The 25580-nt window shown below is 46.2% G+C and overlaps 1 protein-coding gene across 1 annotated transcript in view; it reads right to left on the reverse strand.

The window, feature by feature from the left end:
• LOC141204949 (uncharacterized) overlaps positions 1–10348 on the reverse strand; it is a 46185-nt gene extending 35837 nt beyond the window's left edge. The window contains exons 1-5 of the mRNA XM_073663987.1: positions 10299–10348; positions 9541–10004; positions 9370–9499; positions 9166–9272; positions 7744–7984 (exon numbers count right to left, since the gene is read on the reverse strand). Of these exons, the coding sequence (XP_073520088.1) occupies positions 7744–7984; positions 9166–9272; positions 9370–9499; positions 9541–10004; positions 10299–10348 (992 nt within the window). The remainder of the gene's footprint in view (positions 1–7743; positions 7985–9165; positions 9273–9369; positions 9500–9540; positions 10005–10298) is intronic.
• Between the last annotated feature and the right edge of the window lie 15232 nt (positions 10349–25580).

Here is a 25580-nt window from a genome sequence, read left to right on the forward strand (position 1 = left end):
GAACGGCACACCTGACCGATCCGTTAAAAGGTAAGAAGTCGGTAATGATTTGGTGGAACCCTCAAGCAGAGGAAGCGTTCCAGTCCATGAAGTTGGCGTTGTGTGGACAGCCGGTGCTCATCAGCCCCAACTTCAAGAAAACCTTCATCGTACAAACTGATGCCTTCGAGGTAGGCCTAGGTGCAGTACTGTTGCAAGAGGAGAAGAACATCTGGTCACCCACTTGAGCAGAAAACTTACCCTGGCAGAGAAAAATTATAGCGTAGTGAAGGAGTGCTTGGCAATTAAGTGGGCCTTGGAGTCCCTACGCTATTATTTGCTCGAGCGACAGTTTCGCTTAGTTATGGACCATTCGCCCCTTGTCTGGATGAGAAACGCAAAGGAGAGGAATGCCCGGGTCACCAGATGGTTCCTGTCCCTACAAAACTTTAGTTTTTTGGTGGAACATCGGGCTGGGAAGTCGCAGAGAAATGCAGATGCCCTGTCAAGGACACCCTGTATGGTGATAAGTGTTCAACCCCACAAGTTTGAACAGAGGGGGGGATATGTGAGGCAGTGACGGGAATCATATGCGAGGAACGGTATGTTTCTCCTAGAATGTGCATAGAGGCATATTAAACCTGCTGGAGTGCATTGCAGTCACAGAGATAGCTGTGATTGCAGTGCAGGATAAAAGTAAGTTTGGACTTGGTCAAACTAGTTGTCCAAGGCAGATTTGGTAAAACCCAGCATGGGCTTTTATTCTTGGAGTGGACTACAGGAATGGCAGTGGGGCGGTCCACTCCGTCCAGCCCGGGTCTTACAGGTGGCTCATGGCCCCAGATTCCTGTTTAAAACCTGCAGCAAAGGTTTAGGTGTGTCAGTTTTTGGTTCTGCAGACTGCAGAGCAGGAGGCTCTGTGCTATAGAGGCCTGTGTGAAGGGACGGCCAAGCTTCTGAAACACCTTGGAGTGAAACAGCGGTGCAGTCACCCCCAGCAACGGTTGTTGTTGTATGGACTATTGTGGACAACCGGGCTGCGATCCGGAGGATAATGCTGCCTTCACTGTGTGAGTTTTTGCTGAATAAAGCCGTTTAAGTAGGACTTTCCTTGGGTCACTGCCTCATTACTGCACAGTGTGAACACCGCCGCACTACACCCACTGTGAATTCCTCCACACTCACAGTATGATGACCCTACTGTACTCCTCTCTCTCAATCTCCCCAACAAAGTATGGTGACCCCATCATAGTATCATTCTCCAACTGTAATCCCCACACAGCCCTCCTAACAGTATAATGGCCACAAAGAGTCCTCCATATAGAATAATGGGCCCCACATAGTCCTCCATACAGTATAATGTACCCAACATAGTCCTCATACAGTATAATGGGCCCCACATAGTCCTCCATACAGAATAATGGGCCCCACATAGTCCTCCATACAGTATAATGGGCCCCGCATAGTGCTTCATACTGTATACACAGCCCCGCATAGTGCTCCGTACTGTATACACAGCCCCGCATAGTGCTCCGTACTGTATACACGGCCCCGCATAATGCTCCACACTGTATACATGGCCCCGCATAGTGCTCCGTACTGTATACACGGCCCCGCATAATGCTCCACACTGTATACATGGCCCCGCATAGTGCTCCGTACTGTATACACGGCCCCGCATAATGCTCCACACTGTATACATGGCCCCGCATAGTGCTCCGTACTGTATACACGGCCCTGCATAGTGCTCCGTACTGTATACACGGCCCCGCATAATGCTCCGTACTGTATACATGGCCCCGCATAGTGCTCCACACAGTATACATAACCCTGCATAGTATTCCATGCTGTATACATGGCCCTGCACAGTGCTCCGTACTGTATACATGGCCCCACATGGTGCTCCACACAGTATATATGGCCCCACATGGTGCTCCAAGCAGTATACACAGCCCCACATGATGGTCCATGCAGTATACATGGCCCCACAGGGTGCTCCACAAAGTATACATGGCCCCACATGGTGCTCCACACAGTATACATGGCCCCACATGGTGCTCCACACAGTATACATGGCTCCAGATTAAAAAAAATAAATACTCACCTCTGCCATTCCAACGTAGATCACTACCTCCCTGTGGGCCCACGGGCCATCCCCCTTTCAATAGTGCCGCGGCCACTCTCCTCTGCGCATGCCCTCCCATCAGGTCGCGCGCCCTCCCATCAGGCAGCGTGCCCTCCCATCAGGCAGCGTGCCCTCCCATCAGGTCGCGCGCCCTCCCATCAGGTCGCGCACCCTGATGGGAGGGCGCGTGCAGTGGAGAGTGGCCACGGCAGTATTGAGGTGATGGCTGACGGCCGGGCAGCCCAAAACCTCTGCTGGAGGACCGGCCTGGGGGGCATTTACCTCTCTGCCCCTTGGCCTAACCCGCCCCTGATACCATGACATGCTGACAATAGAGTGAGTTTGGCTCGTTGTAGATGAACAGCTCTTCCCAAGACCAGGCTGGGCCACATATTCACCAGCTAAGCAGGCAAAGTTTAGTAAGTTATCTGATGGCTGTTCCTTTAACATAACAAAATGTACTTTATAAATGCATAGACTGGTCATTGTGCTGTGTGGTTTGTAATTAGAAAGGCCTAAACATCACAGACATTAGCAGACATGTTTAGATTGATTTTACTTTGCTCAAAATAACCTTAAATATTAATATATTACTGTGTGAACTCTTTTTCATATCCATATTTTTAGTTTAAAGTTTGGTTGTTAGTAACCAACCTAGCTTAAACATGTATTAAACATGCAGTGTGTGTCTGTGGCCTGATTTTGGAGCTTGTATTTAGGCGTCTTATCAGGCCAGTGTTATTTCCAGTCTTTTCCTAGAACACATTAAAGTGTTAGTTGATTTTTTAAAAATGAAATAAATGAGCTGCCATGTGCACATCCAGGATGTGTGGTTATTTGTTTGGCCAGATCCCTTTAAATTTTTTCACCAAAACAAAGTGCAATATTGTTTGGATTTGACCATGTTTTATACTGTGGGATGTGATAAGTAGTTTACTGTTTACCTGCGGCTTTAAGGGGGTTTATTTGTATGAATATATTGATATTCTCATCCCCTTTCTTGATACTACATAGAGCAATGTTTGCCTATTTTTTAATGTTTTTATTCTTTGTACTGTGGTAATGGTCTTGTCTGAAGATTCAATAAAAATTTCTTGTTATTTTTTATAACATTGCGGGTGTGCATAGTTTTTATGGTCTGTGCTTTTCTTCATATAATTGTTTGGATTTCCCTTCCATTGCCTTGTAACTTTCTGCTAGCATTTATTTTATTTCTGCTTCTTGTATTGCACCATATGTATAGTGAATTTGATACCTTTGAATTTCTGCAAGGCGAGTGTAAGTTTTCTTGACTTTTTGGGTTTTGGATCCATAATATCTGTGCCAAAATTAAACATTACATGTATCAACCATTAGGTGGCCATGTGATGGCTGGTATTGTTCTCCATGCATATGGCAAAGTTTAGGCTAAGTGCCCACGATGCAGAAATGCTGCATATTTTTTCCGCTTCTCCCTGGCAGGAAAAACGCATGTGGATTTTACATGCTTTTTTCCTGCCAGGTAGAAGCGTTTGTCAAGCGTTTTTGCATGCATTTCTGCATGCGGGTTATCAAGCGCTTTTCCAAGCGGTTTTAGCATCACTTGGAAAAGTGCTTGACAACTTGGTCACACTATATATGACAACCGGCATGGATTTATAAGGTGTGACCGAGTAATAGTTAAAAAAAAAAGAATAGAGATGGTAAAAAATAAAAAATAAAGATTATACTCACTTTCCTATGTCCCCCGGTGTTTTCTCCGCTGCGTCCGGTGTGTTGTATCGGTCGTGGTGGTGTGAAGGAGCTGCGATGACGTCATGTGACAGGTCACGCGACCGCCGACATCAGCGGTCGCGTGACCTGTCACATGACTCAATGACGACATGGCCAGTCCTTCACACCACAGCGACCCATACAGCAGACCAGACAGAGCGGAGAAAACACCAGGGGACATCGGAAGGTGAGGATAATCTTTATTTTTTATTTTAAATTCTTTTTTTTAACAGGTACCATGGTACCCAGGTCTGGAAGAGTCTCCTCTTCTCCAAACCCGGGTACCATCCGCACATTGATCCGCATTACCATCCGCACGTATACATGTATGCATACGGATTGTATGCGTTTCAATGCAAGTCAATGGCGGCAATTACGCTGCGTGTCCGCAAAATGAATGCACATGCTGCGTATTTTTCCGCAATGATAATCCACAGTGGAAATTTCCGCAGCATGTGCACAGCACATGCAAATTATCATTGGGGATCATGGGGGATGTATTACCAAGCATTTTTTAAGTGTTTTCGCTGCGGAAATTCCACGGCAAAAACGCTTGAAAAACGCATAGTGGGCACTCAGCCTTACCCAATACTACCCCTTTGTGTGAATGTTTTTTTTGTGTGTTATCTCCACTGTTTCAGTAAACACTGACCATTTATTGCCCCTGCCAAGCCCACACATATAATGCGTTAATGCACCCACTATTTAAATGTTGGCCTACATACCCTGAGTCCCTCAACCAAGTTTGCTCTAAAACCAATAAAAATACCTTTAGATTTATGAATGTATCCACAAACAGAATTGAATGCTGACATTACAATTTTAAAGGATTATTATTTTTAATTTCATGATTGTTCACTTATCAATTAAATTATCTGTGCAAAACTAATTTTTTTTTTTACATTTTCAAAATAGTATATTAGGCAAGTGTTTTGAACAACTTTAAACACTTACACTCATATTTGTTTCACTATTGTCTTTCAGTTAATTTTGTAAAGCGGCGATGGCGCTCAGCGAGGGATCAGTTCAGGTGAGAATTTCTTCCACTACCCACGACATCAGGTGCCACCAAAAAAAGGCGATATGTCTACTACAAGAATTTAGCTTTTCTGAAGCCAATAATGGAACTCAACCAGTAAGTGACTGTGTATGGCTTTTATTAATTTAGGCATACCATAATCTGATAATATTATATGTTAAGTTGGTAGTTCCCTAAATGTTTATTATCTACATACTAAACAGATATACAGATTATGAGCCTAATGAAATACATATGTCTTAACTTAGAATGGCACATAGTCAATTTTTGATTTTCTTCATGGAAAAGGCCTTTACACAGATGCTTTAGCTTCATATGTTGTTAACATTTAAAAGATGGCAACACTTAGGTAGTTTTAAAGGTCTTTTATAAGAGATAATATTGTGTCAATGTTATTTCTCATAGAACTGATGACAACCTGGAGAACTCAGATGAACCGACAAGAGCAGAACCATCCGCAACATGTACATCAGCATCCGAGACAGACCCCCCAGCTGACCCTAATACCCAAGCATAGGCTGAAGATGTGTCTGATGCTGCTGAAGCCTCCACTGATCCTGCTCCAGTAAGCACACAAGAAAGTTCTCAACCATCAGCCCAAACACAAAATGCACCAGAAACACAGGCATCATTCACAATTCGTCCAAGGATCATTGCCACTAATGTCCGAGGAAGAAGAACCAGGAGACAGGAAGACCTCCGTATGCTGCCAGAGGTGATTGATGCTTGGGATCTTGCGATCATCAATACCCTCAAACCAGAAACATCAGTTGTCTGCTTTTGTAGGTCACTTTCTCCGTCTTGTAAAAGTTCCAGAGGAATGACAGGAATGGGTATGGGCTACAATACTGACACTCATTGATGCAAGCCAGGGACCGCAGGAGCCAAACCAGGTTCTTGCACCAAATGAACAATGGCGAGCTGGCCACCATGAAACTCAGCTACCATCTGCCACGTCAAATACACATAGTGTCAACTATATAGTTTATACTTAAGGAAATCGATAGCATGGGTCGGAGTGAAGACAAACACGATGTAGCGCCGGCGTCCCTGCCCTCTGCTAGGCAGGGACGCTGTTCCCCTCACCTCCCTGCTCCGTGCCCGGCATCCTCCTCCCGCTCTGCTGGCAGCGCGCGCTCCTTCCCAGCCACTGTGCTTAGGGCGCGCGCTCTCCCTCCCTCTTAAAGGGGCCGCGCGGGCCGTCCTAAGGAGTCCCCGGCCAATGGCCGGAGGACTTCACCATATATAAGGCACCTCCTCCAAAATGGAGGTGCCCGAGCAATGTTGTTGCACTGTTCACTACTCTGCTTCAGCCCTCAGGTCCCGTTGCCAGTTACCTGCCAGTTACCTGCCAGATACCTGCCAGATTCCTGCCAGCTTGCTGTCTTATTCCTGCCTGATATTCCGCTACCTGCCTGCTAGCCTGAGGTCCGACGGTCTGCTTTACAACTCCTGTCAGTCTGTCTAAGGACCAGCTTGCCCGCTCACCTGGGAGCGCACTTCAGCTACCTGCCTGCTTGCCTGAGGTCCGACGGTCTGCCTTCCAACTCCTGTCAGTCTGTCTATGGACCAGCTTGCCCGCACACCTGGGAGCGCACATCTGCTACCTGTCTGCTAGCCTACCTGGAGGCTCCGCCGTCACGTGCTGTGACCACCTGCCTGTCCAGTGACTCCTGTCCGCTCACCTGGGAGCGCTCATCTGCTGCCTGTCCGTTAGCCTACCTGGAGGCTCTGCCGTCACGTGCTGTGACCACCCGCTTATCCAGAGACTCTCGCCCGCTCATCTGGGAGCGCTCATCTACCGCCTGTCTGTTGGTCTTCCTGGAGGCTCCGCCGTCACATGCTGTGACCACCCGTTTATCCAGAGACTCTCGCCTGCTCACCTGGGAGCTCAAGTCTACCATCAGCCGCCACAGGTCGTACCAACCCTTTACCCAGAGACTGCCCCGGTCACTTGCCGTGACCATCTGCCCGTCCTTCCAGAGACTGTCCCGGTCACTTGCCGTGACCATCTGCCCGTTCACCCAGAGACTGCTCCAGTCACTTGCCGTGATCTCCTGCCCGTTCTTCCAGAGACTGTCCCGGTCACTTGCCGTGACCATCTGCCCGTTCACCCAGAGACTGCCCCAGTCACTTGTCGTGATCTCCTGCCCGTTCTTCCAGAGACTGTCCCGGTCACCTGCTGTGACTGCCTGCCTGGTCGCCACCTGCTCCCTTACAAGGACCGCCCCCTTGTATAGTAGCTCAGAGGTTCCGCCTCCCAGACCCGTTACACACGATATATCGTATTAACAGGATATATTGAAGCAGGCAAGCATATATTATAGCAGGCAGGTATAGGCAATAAGTGATCAGTACACAGTCTCTGGAAATGGTTGTGATGTCAGTACCAACCGATAGATGTCCCAGGTCCAGAGACGCACAGTCCACGAGATCCTGAGCCCGGACCAGGCTCCTTGCAGAGAGCAGGCTGAACTGCAGGTGGATGCAGAGCGGGTCTTTGCACACAGATGAAAGTCCGGATAAACGGCAGGCAAGTAACAGGTGGGGAATCCCAATGTAGAGAAGCAACAGGCACGAGGCAAGTCCTTCAAGCTTGGCAGCAGGTAAGATACAAGATACACAAGCAAATTATAGTTGGCCAGAGTCTCTTTATATATATAGCAAACAGGAAACAGGAGATATCAGACAGGAAACAAGATGGCCCCCGAGGCTGTCAACTCCATTTTGGATAAGGGCAGAACCAAACAGAACAGGTACATGCAGCTCCATCTTGGATAAAGGCAGTACAGGTACATGATTCAGATCCTTACATTACTCCCCCCTTAAAGGGTGTCCTCCAGACAACCTTGGAGCTGGTTTGTTTGGGTATCTGCTGTGGAACAGTTCAATCAAACGAGCAGGGTGGATGTTCTCCCGAGGTTCCCAAGAATTCTCCTCCGATGGATAGCCTTGCCATTTCACCAGGTACTGGAGCCGTCCTCTATGAATCCGAGAATTGATGATCCCCTCCACAATGAATTCCTCTTGCCCGTCAATAAGAACTGGATCGGGTGGAACAGGTATGCGTCTGGGAAAAGGATTTGGTACTACCGGTTTGAGCAGAGAGACATGAAAAACAGGGTGTACTTTCAAGGATTTTGGCAACTTGAGTTGGCAGGCTACAGGGCTTACCAATTTGCCCATTTTGTATGGCCCAACATACTTCTGCGCTAATTTAGACGTTGGAGTTCTTAGTTTTAAGTTCTTTGTTAAAAGCCAAACCATGTCTCCTACCTTGTATGTTGGTGCTGGCTTGCGGAACCTATCTACCGCCTTCTTATATCTTTCTTGAGCTGTGGCCAGAGTTTCTTTTAAAGACCTCTAGATTCTTTTGAAGCAGGGTAATCCGATTGGCTACTGCGGGTACGGATGTATCTATTGGAAACCGTGGAAGAATGCTGGGATGATACCCCTTGTTAGCAAAGAACTGAGACTGTTTGGTGGACGCACTCTGCGAATTATTATACGTGAATTCAGCCAACGGAAGTAAGTTTACCCAATCATCCTGCAAATGACACACGCAACAATGCAGGTACTGCTCCAAAGTCTGGTTTGTCCGTTCCGTTTGGCCGTTAGACTGCGGATGAAAAGCAGATGACGGCTTTACCTTAATATCCAGAGCAGCACAAACGCTTCGCCAAAATCTTGAAGTAAATTGGACCCCTCGATCTGATATCACTTCATCAGGAACTCCATGTAGGCGAAAAACCTCTTGTACAATAAGATCAGCTGTCTGTTTTGCTGTTGGTAAGCCGGTACAGGGAATGAAATGAGCTGCCTTGGTTAAGCGGTCAACTACTACTAGGATAGTGTTCTTTCCTTTTGACATAGGCAACTCAACAATAAAATCCATAGAAATAGACCCCCAGGGATGGAATAGAAAGGGGTTGCTACAGTCCGGTAGGTGAGGAGCGAGGAACCTTTGATCTTGCACATACCTCACTAGATGAAACGTACTGCTGAACGTCTTTCCGATAAGTTGGCCACCAGAAGAAGCGAGATAAGAATTCCTGAGTCTTCTGAACTCCTCTATAACCAGTGATCTTAGAGTCATGCATTAATTTTAGCACCCTTAATGTAACCATTTCCGGAATATACAGGCGTTGTCTCTGGAACCAAAGTCTATTTTTCAAGGTTAGATTTACCAGGCTGGACGGTTGAATCAGGAACGGGTCTGCAGCGTATGCCTCCCTGATAGCCATTAAAAGATCTTAATTGTGTAACAGACCTATAAAGTTGTTTTCCGACAGTATGGTTCTTGGAGGTGCAGCCGGGTTTATATCAACCGAATAAATTCTGGATAATGCATCTGCTTTCCCATTACGAGAACCCGGCCTAAAGGAGATAACAAAATCAAACTGATTAAGAAAAAGACTCCACCGAGCCTGTCTGGGTTTTAGACACCTAGCCGACCTCATGAATTCAAGGTTACGATGGTCCGCAAGTACGACAACTTGTTGGGATGCCCCCTGTAGTAAGTGTCTCCATTCTTTGAATGCTGTTATAATGGCCAACAATTCTTTGTTTCCAACGTCGTAGTTCCTTTCTGCAGGTGATAACTTCTGTGAAAGAAAAGCACAGGGATGCAAAAGATCTTTCTCACCTGTTCTCTGCGAAAATATAGCCCCTATAGCACAGTCCAAGGCATCCACTTCCACTATGAAGGCCCGATCCGGGTCCGGATGTATGAGAATGGGAGCTGACGTGAATTTAGACTTCAACCTGTCAAATGCTGTCTGTGCTTGTGGCGACCAGACCAACGGCGTCTTTTTCCGTGTCAATTGGGTAATGGGTGAGACAATCTCCGAGAAATTTTTAATGAACCGTCTGTAGAAATTGGCGAATCCAATAAATCTTTGCACCTCCTTTAGTGTGTTGGGAATTGGCCACTCCTGAATGGCTTGAGTCTTGCTTGTATCCATGCTGAGACCCTGGGGAGAAATAACATACCCCAAAAATTGAATTTCCGACTTGTGAAACTCGCATTTCTCCAACTTGATGTACAACTGATTTTGCCGTAGACGATCCAACACCATTCTCACATGCCGCTGATGATCCTCAAAGTTGCTGGAAAAAAATTAAAATGTCATCCAAATAAACGACAACAAAAATATCGAGTATGTCTCTAAATATATCATTTGCCAAGTATTGAAAGGTAGCCGGTGCGTTACGAAGTCCGAAAGGCATAACAAGGTACTCAAAATGTCCGTAACGTGACCGGAAAGCTGTTTTCCATTCGTCACCAGGGCGAATCCGTACTAAATTGTATGCTCCACGAAGGTCTAATTTTGTGAAGATTTTGGCATGTCGTATCCTCTCAAGTAATTCAGGAATTAGTGGAAGTGGATAAGAATTTCTAACCTTAATTTTGTTGAGCTCACGATAATCAATACATGGTCGAAGTGAGCCATCCTTCTTTTTCACGAAGAAGATTGGGGCATCGGCTGGAGAGGAAGATGGTCATATAAACCCCTTAGCTAAATTCTCATCGATATACTCTTTGAGAGCTTTTAGTTCAGGTCCGGCCAGAGGATAAATGCTACTGAACGGAATCGCGGCGCCAGGTAAGAGTTCTATGGGGCAATCATACTGCCGGTGTGGTGGCAGCTTGTCCGCGTTCTTTTTATCACATACATCTGCAAAATCTTGATATTCCATTGGTAGTTTTAGATCACTTACACATGCTGACCCGATTAAAGCTGATTCCCTGGAAGACATCTGCCGTTCTGGAAACTGCAATTCCTTTGTTGCCCAGTTGACAGTAGGGTTTTGTAATTGTAGCCACGGTAAGCCTAAGATTACAGGAAAGTGGGGAGAAGAGATCAGCAAAAACGACAGTCTTTCTGCATGGTCCGCCCCCATACGAACCTTCAATGCTGCTGTTTCAAGGTCAACAGGCCCGGATGCTAATGGGGACTCATCCACGGTCTCCATTAATACCGGTGCGATTCTCCTCTGTGGACGTATACCGTGTTTTTTAGCGAATGCGATGTCCATAAAATTACCACTGGCTCCAGAGTCAACCATAGCAGAACTAGTAACCCAGCCGGACTGAATCTTTATCTTGAGAGGAATGTAGCAGTGTGAATTTTTCTTTGAGCTCTCCGAGGCCGAAGTAGTGGAGCCTACTGAAAGAACGGCTGCATTCACGGGTGAAGATATTTCTGAAGCAGAGTCGGAAAAATCGTAATCCTGGTCGGTTTCTTTATCCCGAGGAGGAATTTGATGAGAAATTACTGAGGCTTCGTCTGAGACGTCGTATTCGATCACTGCAGCCGTAGTCCTGCGAATTTTACTGGGACAATTTGAAATATAGTGACCAGATTTTCCGCAATAGAAACATAAATTTTCTCTGAAACAATGTTCCTTGCGTGCATCAGGGCGAGTTCTTTGAATTGCATCCACCTGCATAGGTTCTGACTCCACCTGAAGAGAGGACTTATCCTGAGTTTCTCTGGAGGGAGGAGAAAAAGATAGCAAGTTGTTACGATTAGCATCTGCCCATCTCTCTTGCCGACGTTCTGTGAGACGAACATCTATCCGAACACAATGGTTGATAAAGTCTCCCAGGGCAACAGGTGACTCCCCTCGTGCCAGGTCATCCTTAATTACGGCAGATAAACCCCTCCTAAACACTGCATGTCTTGCCGAATCGCACCACGTAGTGTCCAGCACCCACCTCCGAAACTCCATTGCATATTCTACAACAGAGCGCTTTCCCTGTTGGAGTGTCAATAGTGCGGCTTCTGCTGTGGCACTCCGATTGGGGTCACCAAACATTTGGCCCATTGCAGAAATAAAGTCTTTGTAATGCACACGCCTGGGCTGAGTGGCGTGTGCGTGTGTATGTAGTGATTCCACTGTGCCATGAACCGGAGAATGCCTGGAGGGGCGTAACTAAGTATCTGCCTTATCCGACCAAGGTCGCACGACGGCATACGACGCCAGTGCACCAGGGAGGAACCGAGCAGAGGGACCAGGGTCTACCCCAGGTCAGACTTCGGACACGGCTGTTGACCCACACCGGGGAATACATTAACAGGCAGAATAGAGCGCAGGCTGGGTAGGGTCCAGTACAGACGTGGTGGACAGGGCTGAGCAAAGCGAAACCGCAGACACGGTGGACAGGGCTGAGCAAAGCGAAACCGCAGACGTGGTGGACAGAGCTGAGCAAAGCGAAACCGCAGACGCAGTGGACAGGGCTGAGCAAAGCGAAACCGCAGACGCGGTGGACAGGGCTGAGCAAAGCGAAACCGCAGACGCGGTGGACAGGGCTGAGCAAAGCGAAACCGCAGACGCGGAGGACAGAGCAGAGCAAAGCGAAACCGCAGACGCGGTGGACAGGGCTGAGCAAAGCGAAACCGCAGACGCGGTGGACAGGGCTGAGCAAAGCGAAACCGCAGACGCGGTGGACAGGGCCGAGCAAAGCAAAACCGCAGACGCGGTGGACAGGGCTGAGCAAAGCGAAACCGCAGACACGGTGGACAGAGCAGAGCAAAGCGAAACCGCAGACGCGGTGGACAGAGCAGAGCAAAGCGAAAACGCAGACGCGGTGGACAGGGCTGAGCAAAGCGAAACCGCAGACGCGGTGGACAGGGCTGAGCAAAGCGAAACCGCAGACGCGGTGGACAGAGCTGAGCAAAGCGAAACCGCAGACGCGGTGGACAGAGCTGAGCAGGCAAGAACCGCCGAAGTGGCAAGCAAGGCAGGGCAGAGGGGACAGGGCTCTGTTCACACGGAACAGACAGGAAGGAAAAGGCAGAACCAGATACCCACAGGGTACTTGCAGAGAAGTAGCGAGTGGACCACAAACTCACAAACGGAAGTACAGTGACAACGAGCAGGAGTTAGGTACGAGTTCAGACTCTGCAGAAAAAGGGAAGGTACGGACATAGAGAAAAACAAAACAGGCTAGGAGAGCATTCAGACAAGAACAGACACAGCAGCAAGATACAGGAGCGGGTCTAGGTATGCGGCCCCTAGAAGGCGGAACGAACAGGCAGAAGCGTGTTCACACAGGCCTGGAAATACAGCCTCCAGGATAGGCAGAAGACAACAGGCTAGAAGATAATACAGACAGGACACAGTTCAGACACGGGAAATGATACCGAAGGCAGGAAACATAAACGGGACCTGGCATATCAGTGACAGAAGCCAACTGACAGAACACAATGCTCAGGCATGGGTTAATTGGAGCAGCTGGTTTAAATACCAGGTGACAGACAGCAATAGGCTGAGGACACACAAGGGGTGTGCCTGCAGCAGGTACAAAAGACATGAAGTGATCGGGCGCCGCCCTTAAGCAGCAGAAGTAGAGGCAAACAGACAGCATGGAGGGAAGCCAGGCTAGCAGACTGGACTGGAGATCAAGTGCGCGCTCTTGCACAGTGGGAGATGGACCACTATGCAAGGACGCCGCCAGGTATGTTACAGTACCCCCCCCTTACGCCCCCTCTTCTTCAGGCCTGCCAGAATGTTCAGCAGGGAATTTGAGGACCAATCCTTCACTTCGAGGCGATCACTTCCACTGTCCACAGGAAAAACTGGTCTCATCAGGTTAGCTAGGATGCTACCTCCTATCCAGCCATCCTCAGGAACAGACGAAATGGGTGGAGTACCAGGAACAGCACACAAGGAAGTCTCTCTCCACATATTTTCAGGTGGCACCCCAGAGGGTACAGAAGACAACTGGAAGTCCTCCGCCGGGTTGGAGGGGGGCAGAGACTCGGGGGTAACCTCCGCTTCGGAGCACACTTGTTCAGACTCACTGGATGAAGCAGGCGAGGTATCAGGTACCGAGTATAGGAGAGTCTCTGTCCATTCGCTATCAAGTAGCACCCCGAAGGGTTCTGGAGACAACTGGAGGTCCTCGGCCTGGTCGGAGGAGTGTAGAGACTCGGGAATAACCTCTGCTTCGGAGTACACTAGGTTAGACTCACTAGGAGAAGCGAGCGAGGTATCAGATCCAGGATATAGGAAAGTCTCTGTCCATTCACCACCAGGTGGCACCCCGAAGGGTTCTGGAGACAACTGGAGGTCCTCCGCCTGGTTGGAGGGGTGTAGAGACTCGGGAGTAACCTCTGCTTCGGAGTACACTAGGTTGGACTCACTGGACGAAGCGAGCGAGGTATCAGGTACCGAGTATAGGAGAGTCTCTGTCCATTCGCTATCAGGTAGCACCCCGAAGGGTTCTGGAGACAACTGGAGGTCCTCCGCCTGGTCGGAGGGGTGTAGAGACTCAGGGTTAACTACCGCTTTGAGGTACCCATTGTCAGGCTCACAGGACGGAGCGGACGAAGTATCGGGTACCGGGTGTAGGGAAGTCTCTCTCCATTTGTCATCAGGTGGTATCCCGGAAGATTCTAGGTGGGCAGAAGTCTCTTCGGGCAGGAGAACAGGTGCGCTACCCACGCATATTACCCATAGGGGCTGCTCCGGGATACAGGGAAATGAAGTTTCAGCAGGGAATTCAAGGTTGGGATCAGGAGGTCTTTGGGAGGACAGACCCAGGCGTGACGGCTTGCCTCTATGCCTAGCACGTCTGGACTGCCTCTTGAGGTCGTGAGAAGTATTCCAGAGAGCGTAGTCATCCTGTGTGGATTCTGGGTGGGTAGTAGTCTCTTCGGGCAGGAGGACTAGTGCGCTACCCACACACATTACCCGTCGGGGCTGCTCCGGGATATTAGGAAGTGAAGCTTCAGCAGGGGCTTCAGGGTTAGGGTCCTCGAAGACCATACGAAAGGCCACAAGGAAGGACTGCAGGTCAAGGACGACAGGATCCCATGCTTCCCATAGGGGGGTGACCCATTTCAAGGCATCACCCGCTAGGTAGTCAATCATAAAGGCCACTTTAGCCCAATCGGAAGGAAAATAGAGAGTGTAGACCTGGAAGTGTAGCATGCATTGCTCCACAAATGCACGACACAGTCTTGGATCCCCATAGTACCGTGGCGGATCCGCAGGAACGAGTGCTGATAAATCCATCTGGACGGATGCGTAATTCGCCTGGAACTTAGCTAAAGAAAATATATATATATATATATATATATATATATATATATATATATATATATATATATATTTTATTATTATTTTTAATGCACGTATTCGCTGGAAAACGTCTCAGAGAGCGAAGGCCGTGGGGCTTAACGGGAACCATGGCCTGAGCATGCTGTAATGCACACGCCCGGGCTCAGTGGTGTGTGCGTGTGTATGTAGTGATTCCACTGTGCCATGAACCGGAGAATGCCTGGAGGGGCGTAGCTAAGTATCTGCCCGATCCGACCAAGGTCGCACGACGGCATACGACGCCAGTGCACCAGGGAGGAACCGAGCAGAGGGACCAGGGTCTTCTCCAGGTCAGACTTCGGACACGGCTGTTGACCCACACCGGGGAATACAGGAACAGGCAGAATAGAGCACAGGCTGGGTAGGGTCCAGTACAGACTGGGAGACAAATTCGAAACCGCAGACGCGGTGGACAGGGCTGAGCAAAGCGAAACCGCAGACGCGGTGGACAGGGCTGAGCAAAGCGAAACTGCAGACGCGGTGGACAGGGCTGAGCAAAGCGAAACTGCAGACGCGGTGGACAGGGCTGAGCAAAGCGAAACCGCAGACGCGGTGGACAGGGCTGAGCAAAGCGAAACTGCAGACGCGGTGGACAGGGCTGAGCAAAGCGAAACTGCAGATGCGGTGGACAGGGCTGAGCAAAGCGATACCGCAGACGTGGTGGACAGGGCTGAGCAAAGCGAAACCGCAGACGCGGTGGACAGAGCTGAGCAGGCAAGAACCGCCGAAGCGGCAAGCAAGGCAGAGCGGAGGGGACAGGGCTCTGTTCACACAGAACAGACAGGAAGGAAAAGGCAGAACCAGATACCCACAGGGTACTTGCAGAGAAGTAGCGAGTGGACCACAAACTCACAAACGGAAGTACAGTGACAACGAGCAGGAGTTAGGTACGAGTTCAGACTCTGCAGAAAAAGGGAAGGTACGGACATAGAGAAAAACAAAACAGGCTAGGAGAGTATTCAGACAAGAACAGACACAGCAGCAAGATACAGGAGCTGGTCTAGGTATGCGGCCCCTAGAAGGCGGAACGAACAGGCAGAAGCGTGTTCACACAGGCCTGGAAATACAGCCTCCAGGATAGGCAGAAGACAACAGGCTAGAAGATAATACAGACAGGACACAGTTCAGACACAGGAACTGATACCGAAGGCAGGAAACATAAACGGGACCTGGCATATCAGTGACAGAAGCCAACTGACAGAACACAATGCTCAGGCATGGGTTAATTGGAGCAGCTGGTTTAAATACCAGGTGACAGACAGCAATAGGCTGAGGACACACAAGGGGTGTGCCTGCAGCAGGTACAAAAAACAGGAAGTGATCGGGCGCCGCCCTTAAGCAGTAGAGGCAAACAGACAGTATGGAGGGAAGCCAGGCTAGCAGACTGGACTGGAGATCAAGTGCGCGCTCTTGCACAGTGGGAGATGGACCACTATGCAAGGACGTCGCCAGGTATGTTACAGTCTTTCAGTGAATTTAAACACGTATCATCGGTTTCAATCAGAGGATTTGCCCAGGCAAGAGCTTTGTTAGTTAACAGCATTATCATGGTTAATACTTTCGCTCGTTCAGTTGGGAAGTGAGCTGCCTGTGTAGAAAAAAAAAGTTGACACTGATTCAAAAACCCACGGAATTTTTCTCTTTCTCCACCAAACCTGAATGGCGGGAGTTTAGGAAAAGTCGGAGCCGGAGTTGGCATTGATACTGGAACCGGAGCTGCGGCTGTAGTCTCTTGAGTTCACAGGCGATTTGCTAATGCGTGAATGGACGAGTCAGCCACATTAGCATTATGATGAATTTGAGTCTCTAATGCCGCTAGTTTTGTTTTAGTAGCCTGCAGGTCCCCATGAAGTCCTGTGATATATGTGCATATTTTCTTTAGACGCACCTCCACAGTATCTGACCCAGCGAACTCCATTCTTTTGAGGCTTGTGTATTCTGTCAACTATATAGTTTATACTTAAGGAGATCGATAGCGTGGGTCAGAGTGAAGACAAACACGATATATCGTATTAACAGGATATATTGAAGCAGACAAGCATATATTATAGCAGGCAGGTATAGGCAATAAGTGATCAGTACACAGTCTCTGGAAATGGTTGTGATGTCAGTACCAACCGATAGATGTCCCAGGTCCAGAGACGCACAGTCCACGAGATCCTGAGCCCGGACCAGGCTCCTTGCAGAGAGCAGGCTGAACTGCAGGTGGATGCAGAGCGGGTCTTTGCACACAGATGAAAGTCCGGATAAACGGCAGGCAAGTAACAGGTGGGGAATCCCAATGTAGAGAAGCAACAGGCACGAGGCAAGTCCTTCAAGCTTGGCAGCAGGTAAGATACAAGATACACAAGCAAAGTATAGTTGGCCAGAGTCTCTTTATATATATAGCAAACAGGAAACAGGAGATATCAGACAGGAAACAAGATGGCCCCCGAGGCTGTCAACTCCATTTTGGATAAGGGCAGAACCAAACAGAACAGGTACATGCAGCTCCATCTTGGATAAAGGCAGTACAGGTACATGATTCAGATCCTTACACATAGTCATAATGTTGTTACACTGTCTTTTGTGCCGGTATATCAAACTGCAGCACAATCCTATCAGCACATGCCTGCACCATCTGTTGTCCCACAAAACCCCGGATACACCCATCTTTATCAGCACATGCCCGGTCCCGCTTCTGTTCCTCAAAACCCTGCCTACAGCCATCATTATCAACACATGCCTGGCCCTTCTTCTGTCCGTCCAACACCACCATCCAACCAACAATATCCACATATGTCTACCCTCATGTCTATGAGGGATACTGGTGGGCCAACATTTTGTGAGCCTCAGCCCTACGCTATGTCTGCAAGGCATCAGATACCTGGGACACAACAATTTGGCCATCACAATCCTCTGGCAAGATCCCAATAAAATAATCCATCACAAACATATGTCAGCCAGATTACAGCACCAAAAAATTACCCACAAGCTGGTGTGCCAGCTCACCAATACGCAGCCAAACAAAATTTCAGACATCACACACAAACAACAGAACAAACAAGGTTTTTTGCCTCTTTGCCACAAGTCCAAGATCAATTCATCGCACTCTCTGTTTTGATTATGCAAAATTCATTTACACACATAAGAAATAGACAAACCAAACGTGGAAGGCAACATTAATAGAAGACGTTTCGGCCTATTTTGGCCTTACTCATTTCTGTCGCTACTATAAAGAAAAGAACAAATCCATCAGTACATTGATAATAGTACGGAACAAAATAAGTAAAACAAATATAGTGATTCCCAATGTTTTACAGAGGAATATGACGGAGGAGGCGGCAGGAAAGTGTGGTGGAAGAGGAGGGGGGCAGGGTAAGAGAGAAGAGGGAGAGGGAAAGGTAAAACAAAAGATCTATATAAAATGTACACACATATACAGTACAGACCAAAAGTTTGGACACACCTTCTCATTTAAAGATTTTTCTGTATTTTCATGACTTTGAAAATTGTACATTCACACTGAAGGCATCAAAACTATGAATTAACACATGTGGAATTATATACTTAACAAAAAAGTGCGAAACAACTGAAAATATGTCTTATATTCTAGGTTCTTCAAAGTAGCCACCTTTTGCTTTGATGACTGCTTTGCACACTCTTTGCATTCTCTTGATGAGCTTCAAGAGGTAGTCACCGGAAATGGTTTTCACTTCACAGGTGTGCCCTGTCAGGTTTAATAAGTGGGATTACTTGCCTTATAAATGGGGTTGGGACCATCAGTTGTGTTGTGCAGAAGTCTGGTGGATACACAGCTGATAGTCCTACTGAATAGACTGTTAGAATTTGTATTATGGCAAGAAAAAAGCAGCTAAGTAAAGAAAAACGAGTGGCCATCATTACTTTTAGAAATAAACAGTGTCCAGGAATGAAATACGTTCTAGGTCATGGTAGAGAGTAAATTGCAGCTCGGGTCTAATAGAATTAATGGTGGTGAAGAAGCATCACTTCCGGCGCCACACCCCCTTCAGTGACGCACTTCCGGCCTAGCGGCCTGGACAGCTTAAGAAGCCCTCTCCCCGCTAGTACACCCCATGCCGAAGCAGCAAGGTACGGGAGCGCCGCTCTATTCACTCCTGCACCAGGATACCGGCACCCAGCCGAGCCCAGGAGCACTTTCATGAGAAGCTATGTCAGGCCACATAGGACACCTGCTGATGCACTTGCACAGACCACATAACTACCCCATTTATTAACTTCCCCTAATCTGTGTTATAGGTTTGATCAACCCTACGCATCACTGGGACCCATGTAAGGTATTTGTGCCACACCTTTTGCTCCCTCGCCTCTAAAACACAGGATTTATTCTCATTACATTCTCCCTACATTACAGCCCCCCAGAGTTGTGGATCTTCCGTTGCCTTCACTCTTGAACCTAACTTGCACACAAACCAGGCAACAAGTAAGGAACTTACACTTATCTATGGTATTCACAGTACATATGTATATACTGTATGTGTATATTTTAAATAGATCTTTTGTTCTACCTTTCCCTCTCCCTCTTCTCTCTTACCCTGCCTCCCTCCTCTTCCACCATACTTTCCTGCCCCCTCCTCCGTCATATTCCTCTGTAAACCATTGGTAATCACTATATTTGTTTTACTTATTTTGTTCCATACTACTATCAATGTACTGATGGATTTGTTCTTTCTTTACAGTAGCGACAGAAATTAATAAGGCCAAAATAGGCCGAAACGTCTTCTATTAATGTCGCCTCCCACGTTTGGTTTGTCTATTTCTTATCTGTATAAATAAATGAATTTTGCATAATCAAAACAGAGAGTGTGATGAATTGATCTTGGACTTGTGGCAAAGAGACAAAAAAAAAACCCAGCCCTGAATGGAGAAGCAACCAAACCCCAAAGAGGAATCATTGTCGAGTCAGGGAGATTTTGTGGATTTATAAATAATGTCAATAATTATCAAAATTTATTTATTTATTTTTAAATATATTTATTGATTTTCTTGCACCAATAAGAGGATGACATGTGTAATAAAAGACGGTGGTTGTGTGTTCAGATGGCTGTTTTTTATTTTCATACATACATTAACAAGGAAACTAAAATCTCATTTTCAACTTCAAATATCATCGATGACAGTGTGTTTGTGTTGTGCTTATGGCTCACATAATGACACCCAGAACATTTTATTAATAAAACATAAGGTTTCATTAACGTTCCATGGGTGGCCAAACAACTCACATGCTCATCGGATTACATGACATTGCACCTAATGCCAGGAAATACGGTACATTCATGGGACCAGAGTGAGCATACGCATGTATAATGATAATCACAACACAATGCGTGTGATGTTGTATAGAGACTGTGTACATCAAGTTTGTGTTATCACTGACAACATAAGCAACAATCCTAAGAATTGTGGGGTAACAGTGGTACAGTAAGCATATGTCACGCTGTCTCTGTGTACTGGAGGTAGGGGGCCTAAGCTGACCCTAAGCTGGGGCCCTGACTAATCCCTCTACCTGGAGGTACTGTTAAAGGTACAGAGGTCCAGGCCGCCAGCGTAACCCCTACCTCCTGAGGATCCCTGCACCTAAGTAATCTAGTCCTGAGAAGGACCCCGATCACACCAAAAGGGGACAGGTAATAATATGCCCACACTCAGTACTTAGACGAACGAGACAGTACAAGGGTAAAACCAAAACCACCTTGCATACAATAACTACACAACAACAACAGAGGGAACACCAACGGGAAAGGAGATAAATGATAAAGCGAGGAAGGTAAAAAACACTCCAAATACACTTAGCTCTGAAACTCCAAATACCACGATCCGCTCTGTTAGTCTGCATGAAATGCTTTCACCGACAACTTCCCTAACAGAGCAGCAGACATATGAAGGAATCTCACTACTGCAGAATTGATTGCAGATGGGCGAGGCTGGACCTTGTCTAGCACAGAGAGAGAGAGTTAACTCCCTCACTGCCGAAAAGCACAAAACACCAAAAACTCAGCTGCGATAAGTCAGGCTGTGCAATCGTGACGATCTTCGTGGCGACACAACCATGACAGCATACATGCAAATGTGTGTGCTAAAATATGGTCTACAACCAAGATTAAAATAACATCATAATATGTATTTTGGGTTACCTAAAAAACAGGATGTAACCACATAATGTATTAAAATTACCAAAAATAATAAAAAACCTGAGGAGAGACAAATAAGGAGATCATATTGAAGTTGGATTTCGGCCTATGCTGAACCAGATAATAAAAGGATCCAGCATGGTGAGAGGGTTGCCCTCATGCCATGGCAATCATGCACATTGGCAATTCACGTGGCCTCTCATGCATATCCCTTCCCCTCACCCTCTCTCCATGCTGCCTCATTTCATTATGTGGCACACCCTTGCCTCACTTCACCACGCCATTATTATTTGTCGCTCATCCTACATATGTTCTTATATTTATTATAACAAAGTGTCATCATCCTCAATGCATTTACTGTTTTCAATGCCCATTATGAGAGCACCAGATGTTTTTAACCTGTTCCCGACCGCCCACTATAGATAAACGTCGGCGCTGCCTGGGCTCTGTGCAGCGCCTACGTTTAAAAACGGTGGGTGGTCCCGCAGCGCTCAGGACCCCCAGGGTCCTGCAAGTGCTGCGATTCCGGTGCAGAGAGTTAGCTCTGACAGGGGACATCATCGGGACCTGATTGGATCAGGTCCCAATGATGTTAAGCCTTTGCTATCTTCTATATGCCGCAATCTATAGTGATCGCGGCATATAGAATATAGTGAGAGGAGAGGGGGTCGTCAACTTACCTCTCCGACGGCCCCCTGATAGCTTCCAGGACCTTCCATTGTTATGGCAGCTGGAGGTCACATGACCGCCTCCAGATCTGCCATATATGGTGTCCTGCTAGGCTCAGCCTGCCGCTGAAGCCTGGCAGGACACACTGACTGTGAAACAGTCAGCAAAGATCTCATCCAATGTAATACATGTCTATTACATTGGATGAGATCAGTGATTAGAAAAATAAAAATTAATGTCCCATACAGGGACTAAGTAAAAATGTAAAAAAAAAGTAAAAAAAAAATGTTTTTAAACTGTTAAAAAAAATCACGAAATAAATAAAAATAAATAAATAAAATTTTAAACCAATAAATCCGTATATTTATGCAAAAACAAAAAAAGTACACATATTTGGTATTGCCGTGTCCGAAACAACCCGATCTATAAAACTGTCACACGAATTAACTCCTTCTGTGCACACCGTAATAAAAATAAATAAAAAGCGGAGCAAAAACTATGCTTTTTCATCATATCGCCAAACAAAAAGGGGAAAAAAATGTGATAAAAAAGCAAAATGGAAATAAAAATTGTACCGCTGAAAACGTCATCTTGTTCCGCAAAAAAAAATCTGCCATACAGCTCCATCAGCCGAAAAATAAAAAAGTTATAGCGCTCAGAATAAAGCGATGCAAAAAAAATATTTTTTCTATAAAATTGTTTTATTGTGTAAAAGCGCCAAAACATAAAAAAATATACAGTAAGTGTAGTATCGCTGTAAACGTTCTGACCTGAAGAATAATGCTGCCTTATCACTTTTACCACACGCAGAACGGCATAAAAAAAAACCTCAAAAAACAATTCCTGAATTGTTGGTTTTTGTTAACTTTACCTGCCAAAAAATGGAATAGAAAGCGATCAAAAAATATCACGTACCCAAAAATGGTACAAGTAAAAATGTCAACTCGTCCCGCAAAAAACAAGCCATCACATGACTCTGTCGGCCGAAATATGGAAAAATTATAGCTCTCAAAATATGGCGATGCAAAAACTAGATTTTTGCAAAAAAAAGCGTCTCTTAGTGTGTGACAGCTGTCAGTCATAAAAACCCCATATAAATCTGGTATCTCTGTAATCGCACCGACCTGAAGAATAAAGTAATCTCATCACTTATACTGCATGAGGAACAGCGTAAAAAATAAATAAAACCAATTCTTCACCTGCTACTGATTTGTTTATTATGTCTCCCAAAGATCGCAGTAAGGCTCTGCTCACATTTATCCTGCGCTCTGCTCTGAGCACTTACACCAGAGTTTCCGTGTAAATCTCTGAAATACGTGATTCAGACAGAACCCATGACGGAAGATTCCCTGTAATGAGGCAGATATAGGCCACTGTGGATGCCGTCTGGCCTGTGATCCCACGGTGTCATTTGTTTTAGGTGTGCATAAAAGTGTGGTTGGCCACAGTTTTGCGCACTTCTGAAAAAAAGGATACCGCTAAACAGAGGCCAGACGGAGTCCAGAGTAACTCTGCTGCCTCATTACAGTGAATGGATCCTGCAGGGGTTTCATCTGAATTACATCACTTGGAAATTTAGATGGAAACCCCGATGTAAGTGCTCAGCCTAGAGCGCCGGATAAATGTTACGTAAAATGTTCCCAGTAAAAGCTTCAACTCAATCCTCAAAAAAGCTAGTCCCCACTCAGGTCCGTCATCTGTTAAAAATATAAGGGACTTCCAAGTTACTGGTAGCAGAAAGGCTCTGGAAAAGCGAAATGGCCCTTGCCCCCCAAAAGAAATTCAGAAAATTTTGTGCTCTCAAATCCAAATGCCTATTCTACAATAATTTGTTCTCCAATTGTCAAATAGCACTCCATCCCCCCCAGATCTCGCCGTATGATATAGCCACATATGGGGTATTGCCACTTTTGGAAGAAATTGTGTGACACATTTCGGCACCATTTTTACCCATTGCCCTGTGTGAAAATGTAAAATCTGAGGGTAAAACATTTTTTTGTGGTAAAAATATAATTATGCTTTTTTCACTGCCCAATGGTATAAATTTAAAAATTAAAAAATACTCACTACTTCCCTAAATGAATTCCTTGAGAGGTGTAGTTTACAAAATGGGGTCACTTGTGGGGGTTTCTGCTGTTTCGGCATGTCAGCAACTCTTCAAATGTGACATGGTGTCTGCAACCTATCCCAGCCAACATAGCGCTCCTTTCTCTTCCGAACCCTGCCGTACACGGAAGCAGTGGTTTTCCCCCACATATGGGGTATCGACGTACTCAGGAGAAATTGCACAACAAATTTCATGGTGCAATTTCTCATGTTACCCTTATGATAATGCAAAATTAGGGAATGAAAAACATTTTTTGTGGGAAAAATGTGAAAATTTTATTTTTACAGCTCAATATTATAAACGTCTGTGAAGCAGCTGGGGGTGCAAGGTGCTCACCACACATCTAAATAAGTTCCCTAAGGGGTCTAGTTTCCAAAATGGTGGCACTTGTGTTTTTTTTTCACTGTTTAGGCACATTAGGGGCTCCCCAAATGCGACATGGTGTCTGCTAATTATTCAAACAAATTTTACATTCAAAAAGTCAAATGGCGCTCCTTCCCTTTCAAACCCTGCCGTGCGCCCAAACAGTGGTTTGCTTCCACATATGGGGTATTAGCGTGTTCAGGAGAAATTACACAACAAATTTCATGGTGCAATTTATCCTATTACCCTTATTATAATGCAAAATTAAGGGATGAAAAACGTTTTTGTGGGAAAAATGTGAACATTTTATTTTTACAGCTCATTATTATAAACTTCTGTGAAGCACCTTGGGGTTCAAGGTGCTCACCACAGACCTAGATAAGTTCCCTAAGGGGTCTAGTTTCCAAAATGGTGTCACTTGTGGGGGGTTTCCACTGTTTAGGCACATCAGGGGCTCTCCAAATGCAACATGGCGTCTGCTAATTATTCAAACAAATTTTACATTCAAAAAGTCTAATGGCGCTCCTTCCCTTCCGAACCCTGCAGTGCGCCCAAACAGTGGTTTTCCCTCACATATGGGGTATCAGCGCGCTCATGAGAAATTGCACTACAAATTGTATATTCCATTTTTTCCTGTTACCCTTGTAAAAATAAAAAAATTGGGTCTAAAGTAACATTTTTGTGAAAAAAAGTTAAATGTTCATTGTTTTCTTCCACGTTCCAAAAATTCCCGTGAAACACCTGAAGGGTTAATAAACTTCTTGAATATGGTTTTGAGCACCTTGAGGGGTGCAGTTTTTTGAATGGTGTCACTTTTGGGTATTTTCTGTCATAAAGGCCCCTCAAAGTCACTTCAAATAAGATGTGGTCCCTTTAAAAATGTTTTTGTAAATTTTGTTGTAAAAATGAGAAATCGCTGGTCAACTTTTAACCCTTATAGCTTCCTAACAAAAAAAAATTTTGGTTTCAAAATTGTGCTGATGTAAAGTAGACATGTGGGAAATGTTATTTATTAACTATTTTGTGTGACATATCTCTCTGATTTAAGGGCTAGTGTTGAGCGATACCTTCCGATATCGGGAAATATCGGATCGGATTGGATCGGACCGATACCGAAAAAGTATCGGATATCGCCGATTCCGATACCGGAAACCAATGCAAGTCAATAGGACAGAAATATCGGAATGAAAATAAACCCTTTCTTTCCTTGTAGGTTAATTCTACATGAAGGAAAGCAACTAAGAATAATGTAGAATGTATTGGGGGAGGTGTGGGAGACAATAA

Source organism: Phyllobates terribilis, unplaced genomic scaffold, assembly GCF_046119375.1.
Source record: "Phyllobates terribilis strain yellow unplaced genomic scaffold, ASM4611937v1 Scaffold_136__1_contigs__length_4911898, whole genome shotgun sequence".
In the NCBI taxonomy this organism is placed as follows: Eukaryota; Metazoa; Chordata; class Amphibia; order Anura; family Dendrobatidae; genus Phyllobates; species Phyllobates terribilis.